This window comes from Capra hircus, chromosome 18, assembly GCF_001704415.2.
Source record: "Capra hircus breed San Clemente chromosome 18, ASM170441v1, whole genome shotgun sequence".
Taxonomy (NCBI): domain Eukaryota; kingdom Metazoa; phylum Chordata; class Mammalia; order Artiodactyla; family Bovidae; genus Capra; species Capra hircus.
Genome location: NC_030825.1, coordinates 40,317,607 through 40,333,422, shown reverse-complemented (window position 1 = coordinate 40,333,422; position 15,816 = coordinate 40,317,607). Strand labels below are relative to the sequence as shown.

At 42.9% G+C, this 15,816-nt stretch overlaps 1 protein-coding gene across 1 annotated transcript in view; it reads right to left on the bottom strand.

Moving 5' to 3' along the window:
• Nucleotides 1-15,816, bottom strand: part of PKD1L3 (polycystin 1 like 3, transient receptor potential channel interacting) — an 82,097-nt gene that overhangs the window by 40,972 nt on the left and 25,309 nt on the right. Inside the window, exons 10-16 of the mRNA XM_018063159.1 lie at nt 15,245-15,373; nt 14,668-14,887; nt 13,540-13,733; nt 9,354-9,584; nt 8,310-8,411; nt 7,717-7,895; nt 2,541-2,687 (exon numbers count right to left, since the gene is read on the bottom strand). Of these exons, the coding sequence (XP_017918648.1) occupies nt 2,541-2,687; nt 7,717-7,895; nt 8,310-8,411; nt 9,354-9,584; nt 13,540-13,733; nt 14,668-14,887; nt 15,245-15,373 (1,202 nt within the window). The remainder of the gene's footprint in view (nt 1-2,540; nt 2,688-7,716; nt 7,896-8,309; nt 8,412-9,353; nt 9,585-13,539; nt 13,734-14,667; nt 14,888-15,244; nt 15,374-15,816) is intronic.

Here is a 15,816-nt window from a genome sequence, read left to right as displayed (position 1 = left end):
AAGATCCTGCATGCTGTGCAGCACGGCCCCCCAGAAAAGCACATTTTACGTGTATTTTACCACAATAAAAATTTTAAGTACACTCTGAGTGCTAAACAGGATTAAAAAAAAAAGGTAAATCCACAGTGAAAAGAAATATGGTAAAATTTGGGACATCAAGGATTAAGAGAAAATACTAAAAAGAGAAAAGACAACATACCTTAGAAGAATAACAGGTAGACTGACATAATAACAGAGGCAGTGCTGAAAGGCAGTCCTCCATGAATGCTTCACATTTAGGCATTTATACAAACTTTGCTCTTGGACTATGTTTTCAAGTATCTTTCTGTAAGCAGACAGCCCTAAGAAGACAGAATCAGGATCTCTCTTTGGAGACAATTTACATTTCCAGATTATAAAGACAGAGACTTCTTGCTTCCCAGAGACTTTCTAGGGTAATAAAGATAGACATGCCTTCTTCTCACCCCTTGAGAGAGTTGCCTACATTCCAGGCTGATAATGTCTTATTCTATGGGGAAGGATGGGCAGTTTTTCTGGCAGCTCATAGATCAGCATCTCCTGGTTCTGGGGTTCCTCTTTTGTAACATACCTCGACTGCACGTGCAGCTCACAGCTGGCTCTCATCACATCACCCTGTCAAATCAGGGAGCTGCCACAAATTACTGCTCTGGCAGCTACTACTGCTCTAAGTAGTAAACTGTCTAAATCCATTTGGGTCAGTGGAAACAGAGGAATGAACACCTCTGAAAATTCCTCCACAAAAGCAATGATAAAACTTCTTTTAAAAAGTCAGAATCAAAATTTTCAGAACTCAGGTAAATAACAAAGATTTGTAGGAGTGTTTACATAAGAAAAATGGTTAAACATCAGTAAGAACAGTGAATTTTGTGGCATTTTAATTGGCCCTGTTTCCCCATCTCCCTTCCCCTAGCTCCATGGTAACCTTGAAAACCAAGAGCCTTCAGTCACAGTGAAATCCAGCAGCCTGGCAGTCACCAGAGCGGGCAGAAGGGGATTAAAAGCGTCCTTCCTAGAGAGCCGTCATTATCTGACTTGTCTGGTAGTTCCCAGGAAAACTCCACTGGCAAGACTGCCCTTATTTGATATGACTGGACACTCATCCAGTTAAAAATGGTTCTTCTTTGAGGGCACTGTCAAAAATATTCAGAGGCAACTGTTTAACTTCACAGCTGCCTGATATGGTAGGCAAACAACGGGCTCATGAAAAACCCTCCCTGAGAAAGTCAGAAGTCTATAGGAGTTTTGAAAAGCTTCAACACAGTCCTGGGAATCTAATGATAGGAGGCCATGTGCATGCCCAGGGATGTTGGCATGCTCAGGAAATAGCTGGTCAGGCCCTACACTTCTGCTCCTGGAAGAACCCTGCAGCTCTCAGCAAGCAGGAAGTGAAGGCTCAGGCAGAGCTGTCAGCTACCTGGCTGCATGCTGAAGGCATGGCACAACATGTGTGCAAAACCCCTCAGCAAAGGCTGGGAGGCTTACTGGCTCAGGCCTTTAAAGAAGTCTCTGTCTAGTTATTAGCTGACCACTGAACTGACTGAGCAAGAACTTCAGTTTTCACATATGATAGAAATACAGATTTTACAGAATTAGTTCGAAACAGACACAGGATAGCAACAGACACTAAGGACAAGTGCTGGGGGAGAGGAAGGAGATCGGATCTTCAGAGTGGCCACGTTTCATTATTTAAAATGTCCCGTTTTCAACAGAAGATCACAAGACATGAAAGGAAACAAAGTGTCTCTCTCCCTCACACACACACACACACACCACACTCAACAGATTGTTACTGAGGAAGCCCAGACACTGGATTTACTAAAGATTTCAAACCGGCTGTTTTAAATATGTTCAGAGAAATAAGGGAAATCATGTTGAACTAACTAAAGGAAAGTAAATGAGCATGATGTCTTGCTAAATTGAGTATTAATGAAGATACAGAAATTAATATTATTATTGGTTGCACTGTGTGGCATGCAGGATCTTAATTCCTGATTAGAGATCAAACCCATGCCTCCCTGCATTGGAAGTGTGGAGTCTTCCAATGAACCACCAGGGAAGTCCCCAGAGATTATTTTAACTAGTTTTTTTTAAAGTTTTTAAAAATGTGAACCATTTTTAAAGTCTTTATTGAATTTTTTTTACAATTTTGCTTCTGTTTCATGTATTGGTTTTTTGACCATAAGGCATATGGGGGTCTTAGCTCTCTGACCAGGAATCAAACCATTGCCCCCTACACTGGAAGTGTGGAGTCTTAACACTGGACCACCAGGGAAGTTCTCAGAAGTTATTTTTTTTTAAATAACCAAATAGAAAGAGTGCAGCTGAAAAATACAGTAAGTGAAATGGAAAATTCACTAGAGGCTCAATAGCAGATGTGAGCTGGCAAGAGAAAGAAGATAGGTCAAACTTGAAGGTAGGTCAATTGAAATTGTCTTGTCCAAGGAACAGAAAGAAAAAAGAATGGAGAAAATGAACAGAGTCTCAGAGACAGGTAGCACATCATCATTTCTCAACAGTACCTAAAGGAAAACAGCTCCCTCTTTGAGACTGGCATGAAGACCCGGTCGCGCTCACAGTCTCCAAGGTTCACGGCCAGCCAACAGTTGCACAGGAAGTGCCATTTCCTTTTACCTGCTATGTCAGTGACAGTTACCTGGCTTACATACCTACAGTAAAATAAAGACAGTCATGTTAGAGGGTGGGCCTCAATCAACTGCTGTAATAAGCAGTGACCTTATGGAAACAACCTCAATGTCCATTGATGGCTGAATGGATAAGAGAAAATGTGGTATATATAACACATACAATGGAATATCATTCAGTTATTAAAAAAAGAATGAAATTCTGCCATTTGGGACATGAATAGATGGCATTACCCTAAGTGAAATAAGTCAGAGAGAGACAAAGACAGATATGATCTCACTTATATGTAAAGGCAAAGCAAAACAAAACACAAACAAAACCCCAAAACCTAGCTCACAGATTCAGAGAACAAATGAGTAGTTGTAGGGGCAGAGGGTGGGGGTGGGTGGGTAGATGAGGTCAGGAGAGTCAAAAGGTACAGACGGCCAGTTATAAAATAAGCCAACGGGATGTAACATACAGCATGGCGACTGTAGTTAATATATATGAAAACTGCCACGAGAGCAGATCTTAACTCTCACAACGAGAAAAAAATTCTCTATGTATGGTGATGCTTGTTAACTAGACTTATGGTGATTATTTCACAATACCTACAAACATCAAATCATTAGGTTGTAGACCTGAAGCAAATATAAAGTTGTATGTCAATCATACTGCAATAAAAATAATAAAATGAAAATCTTTTATGGACAGAGGGTGTCCAAGTAAACAGATTCTGCTTCATTGTAGGGGCAAGAGCCAAAGAAAGAAACTAGACCTGATCCCACTTTTCCCTCCCAACCTCTAAAGGAGTTCACGTACCAAATATCAGAACGCAGACTTCCATAACCTGGAACAGTCAGTGTGTGCTTCTGTTCCTTAAGATTTCTTCTCTCTACAAGTGACAGCGCCCCACCACCTTTGCAAATATCCCATCTGCCTTCATCTTTCATCACTAGGGTCTGCTGCTGCTGCTAAGTCGCGTCAGTCGTGTCCGACTCTGTGCGACCCCCATAGACGGCAGCCCACCAGGCTCCGCCATCCCTGGGATTCTCCAGGCAAGAACACTGGAGTGGGTTGCCATTTCCTTCTCCAGTGCATAAAAGTGAAAAGTGAAAGTGAAGTCGCTCGGTCATGTCCGACTCCTAGCGACCCCATGGACTGCAGCCCACCAGGCTCCTCCGTCCATGGGATTTGCCAGGCAAGAGTACTGGAGTGGGCTGCCATTGCCTTCTCCTCACTAGGGTCTTAGGGTGTGTAAATGGGGAGTGGGCTTTTATGTTTATATTAATGACTTGTCTTGTTTGGGTCTGCGGCTTCATCTTGGCTTCAGAGCAACAGGTCCTGAAACTTCATCCTCTTTTCAACCCCAGTTTTTTTTACCATGTGTCTCTGTCTTCACCCCTGATTTCAACCATCAACCAATCTGTCCTGCAGAACCTCTGCTCTGCCTGTTTGACTTCATCTTGCACCTAGTTGGCTAATCTCCTTTACTGTAAGGATGCTACTTCTCCAAAAGTCTGTATGAAACCATTCAAATCTCTCAGGTCAAAATTCTTATTCCAGTTGGAAGTTATTTTCTGTGTGAGAAGCACAGATCGCTTTAAAGCTAAAATTATTTCTGGGACTCTCTTTTGAAGCAGTTAATAAAATCACAGGTGACTAAGTTGCATTTGATTTAAACTTAGCTACTTGTGAAAGCTTTCATTTAATAGCAAAGTATAAAAAAGAGAAAGTATTCATTTTCTGATTGGTAAGAAACTAGTCACCCGTTTTTTTTCTCTGCTCTCCTTTCATAAAGAAGAGAAACAGAGAATCTAATGTATGTCAGAACAATCTATTTGATACATTCACTATGATCAGTAGAAAGATACAGAAAGCATAGTCATTTCCTAAGAAAAAATGCTGGCAGTCTGCTTCTTATTGGGGGTGGATAGTTCTTTTGCCTCTCTGTGTTTTCCAAGTTTTTTGTACTCAAACATCTATTACTTTTGCAATTAAACAAAGAAAAGAAAATATTGACTAAAAATATTCTTTGAAAGAGCCTTAATAACAAAGTCTAGAGGTGAACAGGTAACTCTTGAGAATTGTAACAAATATTTATTGTTACAATATTGACTGTGATTATCAGTTATAACAAATATTTATTGAGTCCTACTATAATTTTGACACTGTATGTGCTGTTGAGAATACAAACATGACTAAGTCAACATCTATATTCCCTGAGGAGCATAAAGTCATTATAAGTTAAAAAATATTATAAGACTCCATATAAAATTAGAATTGATATAAACCAGTGATAAAAGTAAGAAAAATGGAAAATATCATATAGGTGTGAATTTCTTTATGTGCTGTGAATTCCTTCATGTGTTTCCTCAAAGAGAAATGTCTATTTAAATTAAAAAATGTACTTCTAATAAGATATTGTTAAAACTTTTGGAAGTAACTAAAACTACCCTGAAGAAAAACTTAAAAATTCATAATCCTACTACCCAGGGATAACTATTGGTAATAATTTAGTGTATATAGCTCTAGACTTTCCCCTACAAACACACTTGAAAAAAAATCAACTCTGTTGTGGTATAATTTATATCAGATAAAAGGCACTCATTTAAAGAATATAGTTCAGGGAATTTCCTGGCAGTTCAGTGGTTAGGACTCTGGGCTTTCACTGCCAAGGGCACAGTTTGATCCCTGGTTGAGGAACTAAGATCCTGCAAGCCATGGAGTGCAGCCAAACAATAAAAATAATAAAGAGTACTGTTCAATGCATTTTGGAGAACTGTACACTCCTGTGTAATAAGCACCACCATCGCCACCCTGAAAAGTTCCCATGCGCCCTTTTCCAGTCAGCCCTCCTCAGGCTCACCCTGGGCTCCAGGTGACCACTGGCATACTTCCTCTCTCCACAGGTTAATTTGCTTTTCATTAATTTCACATATTCTTGTGTGCCTGGCTTCTTTCCTCAACATAATGCTTTCTGAGATTCACCCATGTTGCTGTATCAGTAGATTGTTGTTCTTTGTCAGGAGTCGTATTCCACCAAATGAAAATACTAACATTTGTTTATTCATTCAGCTGATGGACATTTGTGTTGTTTCCACTTTGAGGCTATTTTTCATAAAGCTGCTATGAAAGTATTTGTGTAAGACTTGGAGTGGACGTACGTTTTCACTTATCTCGAGTAAATAACTAGGAGTGGAATTTCTGGGTCATAGGGTAAACATACGTTCAACCTTACAAGAAACTGCCAAATTGTTCTTCACCAAGGCTGTACTTTTCCATCCCACCAGCGGTGAGTGAGAGCTCTTAGCTGCTCCCCACCCTCACTCCACCTTTTAGTTTCAGTCATTCTAGCAGGTGTCTAGCGCTATCGCTGTGGTTTTAATTTGCATTTCCTGACAACTAATGATAACTAATGAGTATCTTTCAAGTGCTTACTATACCCTATTTACCTTTATAAAAGAAAGTGGAACAATAGTGTAACAAACTGTTCTGCAGATACCTGAACAGGATGTAGCGGCAGGAAAATCATCGGGCTGTCCTGGCCTTATGGTTGGTGTCTCTAGTCTAGCAAAGAAGGACTTTTTTAAAAACTTCTTTTTGCCATGCCATGCAGCTTGTGTGATCTTAGTTCCCCAACCAGGAACTGAACCTAGACCCTTGGCAGTAAAAGTGTGGAGTCCTGACCCCAGGACTACCAAGCAATTCCTGGGAAGGACTTCTTTTGCTAACAATTTTAGGCTGGACGCATATTTGTTTCAGGTGGGAAATATTCAGCAACTGACTTGTTTCTGGGTCAGTTCTCAAACCTGGGTCTGAGATCTTTGGGGCTTCCCCAGTGGCTCAATGGTAAAGGATCTGCCCACAAAGTAGAAGACCTGGGTTCCATCCCTGGGTCGGGAAGATCCCCTGGAGGAGGGAAAGTCAAGCCAGAATCCAAGGGCAGAGGAGTCTGGTGGGCTACAGTTCATGGGTCCACGGGGTTGCAGAGCTGGATACGACGGAGTGACTAACAAACACACTGAGACCTTTGACTTCACTGCCTTCCTTTTTCCTAATCCCAACAAACCAATGATCTCCATCCTTAATTTTTATCATCTGCTTTCTCCACTCACCCCTCATAATTCTCAGAGTGCTGCTGAAGGAAGACGTGGGAGCATCTGGGCCCAGCACAGGGCAGGTGCACACACTCATCACTGACCGTTTCTCTAACTCTTGAGGGACATCCCAACTGTAATTCCACTCTTTCCCCTCTCCTTAAGCTCTTCATTTTGACCCAAAGTATATTCTCTATATAGTCATGTATTAAATTTACCCTTTAAAGATACTTTTTGTATTTAGAGATACTTTTAACTTATGGTACTTTGGGGCAATGTTTCATTGTTATTATTTTCTGTTCACAATAGTGACAATATTTAATGGAAAAAAATCTGGGACTCCATTGGTGGTCCAGTGGTTGAGAATCTCCCTGCCAATGCACAGGACACGGGTTCGATCCCTGGTCTGGAAAGATCCCACACGCTGCAGGGCAGCTAAGCCCGTGCGCCACAACTACTAAGTCCACACTAAAGGCCATGAGCCACAGGAAGAGGGGCCACTGCAATGAGAAGCCTGCACACTGCAGCTGGGGAGTAGCCCCTGCTGACTGCAACAAAGATCCAGCACAGCCAAAATAAATAAAGGATTTAACAGATGCTTTTTAAAAAATCTATCATTCTACCTCTCATAAAATATCTTAATTTTCAATATTTCTTTCCAGGTTTTCTTTCTTTTGTAGACAGCTTTGAAATGGAAATCTAACAGGGAATTCTCTGGTGGTCCAGTGGTTAAGACACAGCATGTCCCATGCAAAGGGCATAGGTTTGATCCCTGATCGGGGAACTAAGATCCCACATGCTGCATGGTGCAGTCAATAAAATATTTTTTAAAAAAAAGAAAAATAAATTAAAATCAAACAGTTATTTGTTACTATTTGATCCAAAACATTATAGCTATTTATTGTGATGCCGTGCAGGTGTTTCCCCAGAATGCTGCAGAGAAGCAGCACACCAGCCCGATTTGTGTACTTACCAAGCAGGGCTGGCACCAGAATTGTCATGCCAGAGCCGCAGGCTGTGTAACTCCCCCAGAGAGGATGGAGTGCCCAGGAGGAAAACATCCAGTCCCCCGCGTTCAAAGACCACCTTCTGGGAGTCACAAAGGTGGTGGGGCTGGCTCCGCCCCTCTGATCCATAAAGGGTGATGACTACCTAAACCAGGACAAAGAAAAGATATGGCAAGTTATAACCTGAGTCTCTGGATTTATCTCTAAGGGGAAAGATGAAGACAGAGAAAACTGTGCTTAGATGAAGTCCTGGAGCCTTAGACAAGCAGAGAGGGCTCTTCAAATGTACAATTTTTAAGTTTTTTTGCTGTACCCCACGGCATACGGGATCTTAGTTCCCCAACCAGGGATCAAACCCACGTCCCCTCAGTGGAAGCATGGAGTCTCAACCATTGGGTCGTCAGAGAAGGCCTAGACGGAGAGTTGAGAACCAGGACGACCGCCCTCCGGGACCTGTGTGAAGGATGACTGGGTGCCAGGATGTCAGCAAGGGTATCGGAGTGCAGCTCGCATGGCAGAGGGCGCCGAGCAGTGAGGGAGGGACCGTCACTGCACTCACGCTGGCTGTCGTCGCGGCCCTTCTTCGATAGCCCGTGGAGACCTCGATAAGGTAGTGGAATTGAGAGCTGGGGTCATTATCAGCCAGGATGGTGACCTTCACCTGCAGGGAAAAGCAGAACCAAGGAAACCAGCAGGTCTTCACTCCTTACAGCCCAGCGAGAAGCAGGAGGATACACTGCGGTGGCTTTGGAGACTCCGAGGAAAGCAAGGGTGAGATGGAGAAGATAAGACAGATAAGAAGACCTAAGTTAGGTGATAAAAGTGGGGGCTATGGGCTGAAAGTCCAGGGTTTATGTCACGAGAATGAAACAGCCACAAAATCAATTGATCGGGTCTTGGGCCTCTAAATCTCTCCACTTTCCACCCATCCAGAAAGGGTTATCAGCTAAGATACAAGACACCTAGCTAAATGTGAATTCTAGATAAATGATGAATAACTTGGGGTCATATTTATGCTAAATATGCATTCACTATTTATTTGAAATTCAAATTTAGCTGGGTGCCTCGTATTTTTATTTACTAAAATCGGTAATTCCACACCCACAGCATATTTGCATATTCTAGAATTTCCACATGTAGGATAGCAAGGATAAGAAAGATACAGAACAGAAATTAGAAGGAAGCTGTCAAAGGAATTTTTTGTTTAAAAAAAAGATTCCATACAGGTTTCTTACATATTGCAGTTACATTAAATTATAACTTTTTTGACTTATCCATAACGTTCACATCCAATGTATTAAGTGAGAGAAATGTGCATTTGATTATTTAAGTTCTCTGTGTGTTTTCTTTTGGCTTATTCCTGACCTAAATGAATCATATGAGGATTCAACCTTGGCTAAAAGAAAAAAAAAAATGGAGCAGAAGAGATAAGTCCCTGGGTCTTGAGACAGTAGATATGAAGAGAAATATTAAGAGAAGTCCCATTGGAATTTTTACTACCTGCTACCTGCCTCTTTTCAATAAAGGTATCTCTTTCTTCCTTCATCGTGTTCAACATACTCAAGACACTGTGGCAAAGTTTTCAGAATCAAAGTCTCATCACCTTCTGTGCGTCGGCCTGGTCCTTTCTCCAAGCCCACACGAATATGAGCATGTAGATTCCGACAAGGCTGGCCAGCAGGGATACCCCGACCGGGTTGCTGGTCACTCGAAGGAACAGCTCAGCCACGTCTTCCACATTCACCGTCCGGGGCACAAGGAAGAAATCGCTGCCGAAGTAGGTCAGGTGGTTACAGAGACACTGTGTCCTTACCAGGGTGCTCTGCGGCCCGACCTGGAATGACAGTCAAGACGGTGACTCTGAGTGACCGGCAGGCTAAGGAAGGGACACACGTAGAACATAAACACAGACACACAGATCTGGAAAAGAAGGTCTGGTGGCTCAGGCTCCGCTGGTGTTAATGTGATCTGGGACAACTGATGGGCACAGCAGCTTGGCAGCATTCAGTAAAACGGAAGAAGTACAAACTCCTTGGATCCTGAGATTCCAGTTTTGAATGCATAACCCGAGGACTCTGCACACGTGCACAAGGAAACGTGGAAAAGGATGTCTCTGTCAGCACTGGTTACAACTGGGAGAAGTCAGAACCACCTCTGTGTCTGCTAGCAACAGAAGAAACAAACAAGTAAATAAGGAAGTATGGGCCAACGAATGGACTACTATACAGCAGATAAAATGAATGGACTGAACCCAGATATATCAACCTGGATACATCAGTGCTGAGTGAACAAAGCCAGTTTAAAAGGATATAACAGTGTGACACCATTTACACAAAGACCTAGAGCATGCAAACCATCACTCATGAATCCACCTCTACCAATCTTCCTCACTAGGCACTGTCCTATCCATCGCTAGTTCCTATACTTGGGCTTGGTATGTAGAAGATGCTCAATACATACTTGCTGAAAGAATGAATTTGTCGTTGTTCAGTTGCTAAGTCACGTCCAACTCTTTGCAACCCCATGGACTGCAGCACGCTATGCTTCCCTGTCCTTCACTATCTCCCAGAGTTTGCTCAAATTCATGTCCATTCAGTCAGTGATGCTGTCTAACCATCTTATCCTTTGCTACCCTCTTCTCCTTTTGCCTTCAGTCTTTCCCAGCATCAGAGTCTTTTCCAATGAACTGGCTCTTCTCATTAGGTAGCCAAAGTACCGAAGTTTCAGCTTCAGTATCAGTTCTTCCAGTGAATATTCAAGGTTGACTTCCTTTAGGATTGACTGGTTTGATCTCCTTGACAGACTCTCAAGAGTCTTCTCCAGCACCACAGTTCTAAAGCCACAGTTCTTCAGTGCTCAGCCTTTCTTATGGTCCAGCTCTCAAATCCGTACATGACTACTGGAAAAACCACAGCTTTGACTACACGGACCTTTGCCGGCAAAGTGATATCTCTGCTTTTTAATATGCTGTCTAGGTTTGCCATAGCTTTCCTTCCAAGAAGCAAGCGTCTTTTAATTTCAAGGCTGCGGTCACTGTCCACAGTGATTTTAGAGCCCAAGAAAATAAAATCTGTCACTGCATATACCAAATTTCAGACAGTGGTTACCCTTTGATATGAGGGAAAAAATGAGGTATTTTCCAAGGAGTCAGTTCTTTGCACCAGGTGGCCAACGTATTGGAGCTTCAGCTTTAGCATCAGTCCTTCTAATGAATATTCAGGACTGATTTCCTTTAGGATGGACTGGTTGGATCTCCTTGCAGTCCAAGGGACTCTCAAGAGTCTTCTCCAACACCACAGTTCAAAAGCATCAATTCTTTGGCACTCAGTGTTCTTTATAGCCCAACTCTCACATCCACACATGACTCCTGGAAAAACCATAGCTTTGACTAGATGGACCTTTGTTGGCAAAGTAATGTCTCTGCTTTTTAATATGATGTCTAGGTTGGTCATAGCTTTTCTTCCAAGGAGCAACCATCTTTTAATTTCATGGCTGCAATCAGCATCTGCAGTGATTTTGGAGCCCCCCAAAATAAAATCTCTGTTTCCATCATTTCCCCATCTATTTGCCATGAAGTGATGGGACTGGATGCCATGATCTTAGTTCTTTGAAAGTCGACTTTTAAGCAACTTTTTCACTTTCCACTTTCACCTTCATCAAGAGGCTGTTTAGTTCTTCTTTGCTTTCTGCCATAAGGGTGGTGTCATCTGCGTATCTGAGGTTACTGATATTTCTCCTGGCAATCCTGATTCCAGCTTGTACTTCATATAGCCTGGCATTTCGCATGATGAGGGCATATCAGCTATTAAACTATAACTGATACTACACTTGATCTTAGCCAAAAGACGGAGAAGTGACAAAAGCTCTTTTTTGCAAAACAAAGTCAGCCTCATTTACTCACCGCATATTTAGTACTTGCAGAATTGATCAACTTCCATGTACCACTTGCCTTATTTTATGTGCCTTGTCAGATTTACCGTGGACTAATGTTTGGCCAAGAACTGACAAATCTAAAGCACAAATCTAAAGACTTCCCTGGTAGTAGAGTGGGTAAGAATCTGCCCACCAATGCAGGGAACATGGGTTCAATCCCTGGTCCAGGAAGATCTCACGTGCTACAGAGCAGCTAAGCCCTTATGCCACAAATACTGAGCCTACGTGCTCAACTCCTGAAGCCCATGCAGCTAGAGCCTGTAATTCCCGACAGGAGAAGCCACCACAGTGAGAAGTCTGTACACTGCAGTGAAGAGCGGCCCTCTCTCCCTGCAACTAGAGAAAGCCCGTGTGCAGCAATGAAGACCCAGTGACATAAGGGAAAAAAGAAGAAAAAGTCTAAAGCACAAGCTTGCTCAGAAGGGACATGCTCTCCCAGCCCACCCCACACACCTGCCCCTTTTATCTAGGCTGATTTATCTCCCTTCCAATGCTTTTTCTTTCTGGGCCATCCCAAACGAGGCGACAGGGGCCCTGAGTTTATTGCCAGCTGAAATGGAAGAGAGGCAGGACTGGGCAGCTTCTACCTAAGCAGACATTTCTCCAAAGACATTCCGATGACCAGGAGACACATGAGAAGACGCTCAACATCACTGATTGTTGCTGTTTAGTCTCTGAATTGTGTCCGACTCTTTTGTGACCCTATAGACTGTAGCCTGCCAGGCTCCTCCGTACATGCGACTTGCCAGGCAATACTGGAGTGGGTTGCCACTTCTTTCTCCAGGGCATCTTCCCGAGCCAGGGATCTGAGCCTGTGTGTCCTGCACTGGCAGGCAGATTCTTTACCATCTGAGCCACCAGGGAGCCTCACTAATTATTAGAGAACCGCAAGTCAAAGCTGCAATAGGGTGTCACCTCACCGGTGAGAATGGCCATCATCAAAACACATGCAAACAATAAACGCTGGAGAGGATGTGGAGGAAGAGGAACCCTCATACAATTCTGATGGGAATGTAAGCTGATACAGCCACTGTGAAGAGCAGTACAGAGGTTCCTTAAAAAACTAAGACTAGAACTACCATATGACCCAGCAATCTCACTCCTGGGCATATACCCTGAGAAAACCATAATTCAAAAGGACACATGTACACCAGTGTTTATTGCAGCACTGTTTACAATAGCCAGGGCATGGAAACGACCTAATGTCCAAAGACAGATGAGTGGAAAAGACGACACGGTACATATATGCAATGGATATTACTCAGCCACAAAGAGGAACAAAGCTGGTTCATGTGTAGAGATGTGGATGGACCTAGAGTCTATCATACAGAGTGAAGTTAATCAGAAAGAAAAAACAAATATCACATATTAACACATGTATCTGGAATCTAGAAAAATGGGACTGATTAATTTATTTCCAGGGCAGGACTAGAGATGCGGATGCAGAGAATGGATGTGTGGGCACAGGGGGCAAAAGGGGCAAATTGGAAGATTAGGACTGACATACATATGCCTCCAGGGAAGATACCAGAAGAGGGCATGGCAACCCACTCCAGTATTCTTGCCTAAGGAGACTGGCAGGCTATAGTCCACTGGGTCACAAAGAGCTGGGCACGACTGAAGCAACTTAATACATGCACACTCCCATGTGTGAAACAGATAGCTAGCGGGAACCTGCTGTGAAGCACGGAAGCTCAGGCTTAGTGCTCTGTGATGAATTGGAGAGCGGGGAGGGAGGGGATATGTGTATATGGTTGATTCGCTTTGTTGTACAGCAGAAACCAACACATATTGTAAAGCAATCATATTTCAATGAAAACAATAAAAAAAAAGAAAAGAGATGGGCGGCTTCTGACCTGGCATCCACTGCTCTTCCACATGCTGTTGAGGCTGTCCCAGAAATAGCACTGAGTGACAGCAGTGACCACCGAGAGCAGGGTGGGCGTCTGCCGAGTGCCCTCCTTGCTTTTATCCAACACGGCTGTGATGTAGTAGGTGCCGACCCCATACCACAGTTTCTCTGGCCTCAGCACCCATGTGTATTTCTCATCTGAGAACAAACAAGAGTGCTTAGCTGCCTTTCAAAGAGGAGAAAGATACCATCAGAACCTTTCTTCAGAAGGGTCTATTATTGTTATTATTTTACAAATGGGGAAATGAGAAGCCTCACGTCACAAACGGTTTTAAAGAAAATGACCAGTGATATAACCTGAGGTTCAGGATGACTCCTGTTCCATTAAAAAAAAAAATCATGTGTTTTTGATAAATGAAGATTTCGGCCTAAGGAATTAGAATGTATTATGAGATTTAGAAAAATGAAATAATCACACATCAAAATGATAACAGGAGAACCTCAATAACAAGAGAAACCCAAGGGTGATACAGGGGCAGGCAAAGAGCAGCTCTAGTTCCTGGTCTGCACACTGGAGGCGGGGTTTCGGGCCCAGCTTTGTCACCAGCTGGCCGCTAAGGGCCAAGGCAGTCACCCAGTCGCCCTAGTTTTCTCATCTTTCAAACACGAAATCTGAACCGAAGGATCTCCAGGATCCCTTCCAGTTTTTATATTATTACCAAGATCAGCAAGGAGGACAGAGTACATGCTCAGAATCAGAAAGAGCCTGCCGGTGATGCAGACACAATTTGTAGCTGGCCAGCCAGCAGTGAGAGGCACTGGCTCAGCAGCCCTGTTTAACAGGAAGAGTCACTTGAAAAGTGACGACAAGAGCGCTGGTAAAACTGGCGAAATCCAGGTAAGATCAATGCACTGGGTCAGTGTCACTTCCCGGTTGTGACACTGAGCCGTGGCTCTGCAGGATGTAATCATCAGGGGAAAGTGGGCAGCAGGCGCGTAAGATCTCTGGGTTTTACTTTTTATAACTGCATGTGAATGATCTCAGTCGCATTTTGTTATCTCAAAATAAAAAGTTAAAAAACAACAACAACAACATGCGTTCTAAAGCTCCTGGCATCCGGTTGGGGCTTACCTTTCTGCGACACCTTCTCCTTCGGCAGGTGGAAGTGGGTGTGGTTGGGCTGGTGCTGGAACCCCAGGTAGAGTGTCAGTGACAGGGGGCCTTCAGGCTCTATGCACACTATCAGGGACTTCTCCAGGGAGGTGACGTTCACTGTGATAGTAAAGTGGTCTGTGCTCATGTTGAGGCTGGTGGGGTGGGTTTCCATGCTCGCATTTCTCCAGAGCATGATCTAGAATAAGAGACAGTTCATTAATCTCTCCAAGTTTAAGAGGGTTAATCCATGGCTGCTTTTCAGACTCATTCTTCGTGATAATGGAATAGAACCTGCTAGGTCTTCCTCTGTGAATGCTCTCAGGTAACACGGTGCCAGGGATATACAAGAAAGTATTTGGTCTTAGACCTAAAACACTTTCTCCCAAGTGTGAGGGAGGTCTCTCTGTAGAAGTTCCTAGGTGATGATGTGAATAACAAAACAATGGCATGCCCATAAATCTAAAATGATTTCCTTCAGTTGCTGCAAATTCCCATCCTATTCTCCAGGAATTCCAATTTCCTTCTTTTTTATTCCCTGATAATCAAGTCATACCTCAATATCCTCCATTAAGTCATGGACTTGGAGCAATTTATGATTAGAGCTTAGTAACACACTCCCGATGCTTCCAACAATCTTCTTCTTGTCAAAATCTCTGAAGGGATTGAAAGCCAGTCCTGTTACCTAGAGACAAGAACATTTCAGTTTCTTCAACTGCCCACAAATTTATAAATAACACTATTGTAGGTAATAAGGGATCGGATATCAAAGTAAATGTCGGGATTTCCCCTTGCTAGCATTGGAAATGAAATATTTCTCATTGTAACATTCTACAAGGAAGCAGCAGCTAATTAAAGATGAGTCATTTGGTTGAGACCCTCGGAATTATTACTATTTTTGTTTCACCTCGGTACTTGGAGGATTCATTTTACTAGGAAGTAAGAATTCTGTTCTCCAGAATAAGGCTACAATCTTACTTTCATTTGTTAGGTGACTGCTGAAAGAAATTAAATATGCTGACATGACTAGGTTGGTACATTGAATCGGTGATTATTTACAGATTTTCAGTTTTGTATAAAAACTGAAGAGTTCAGATCAGTTCAAATCATAACCCAAAAGCTTAGTGA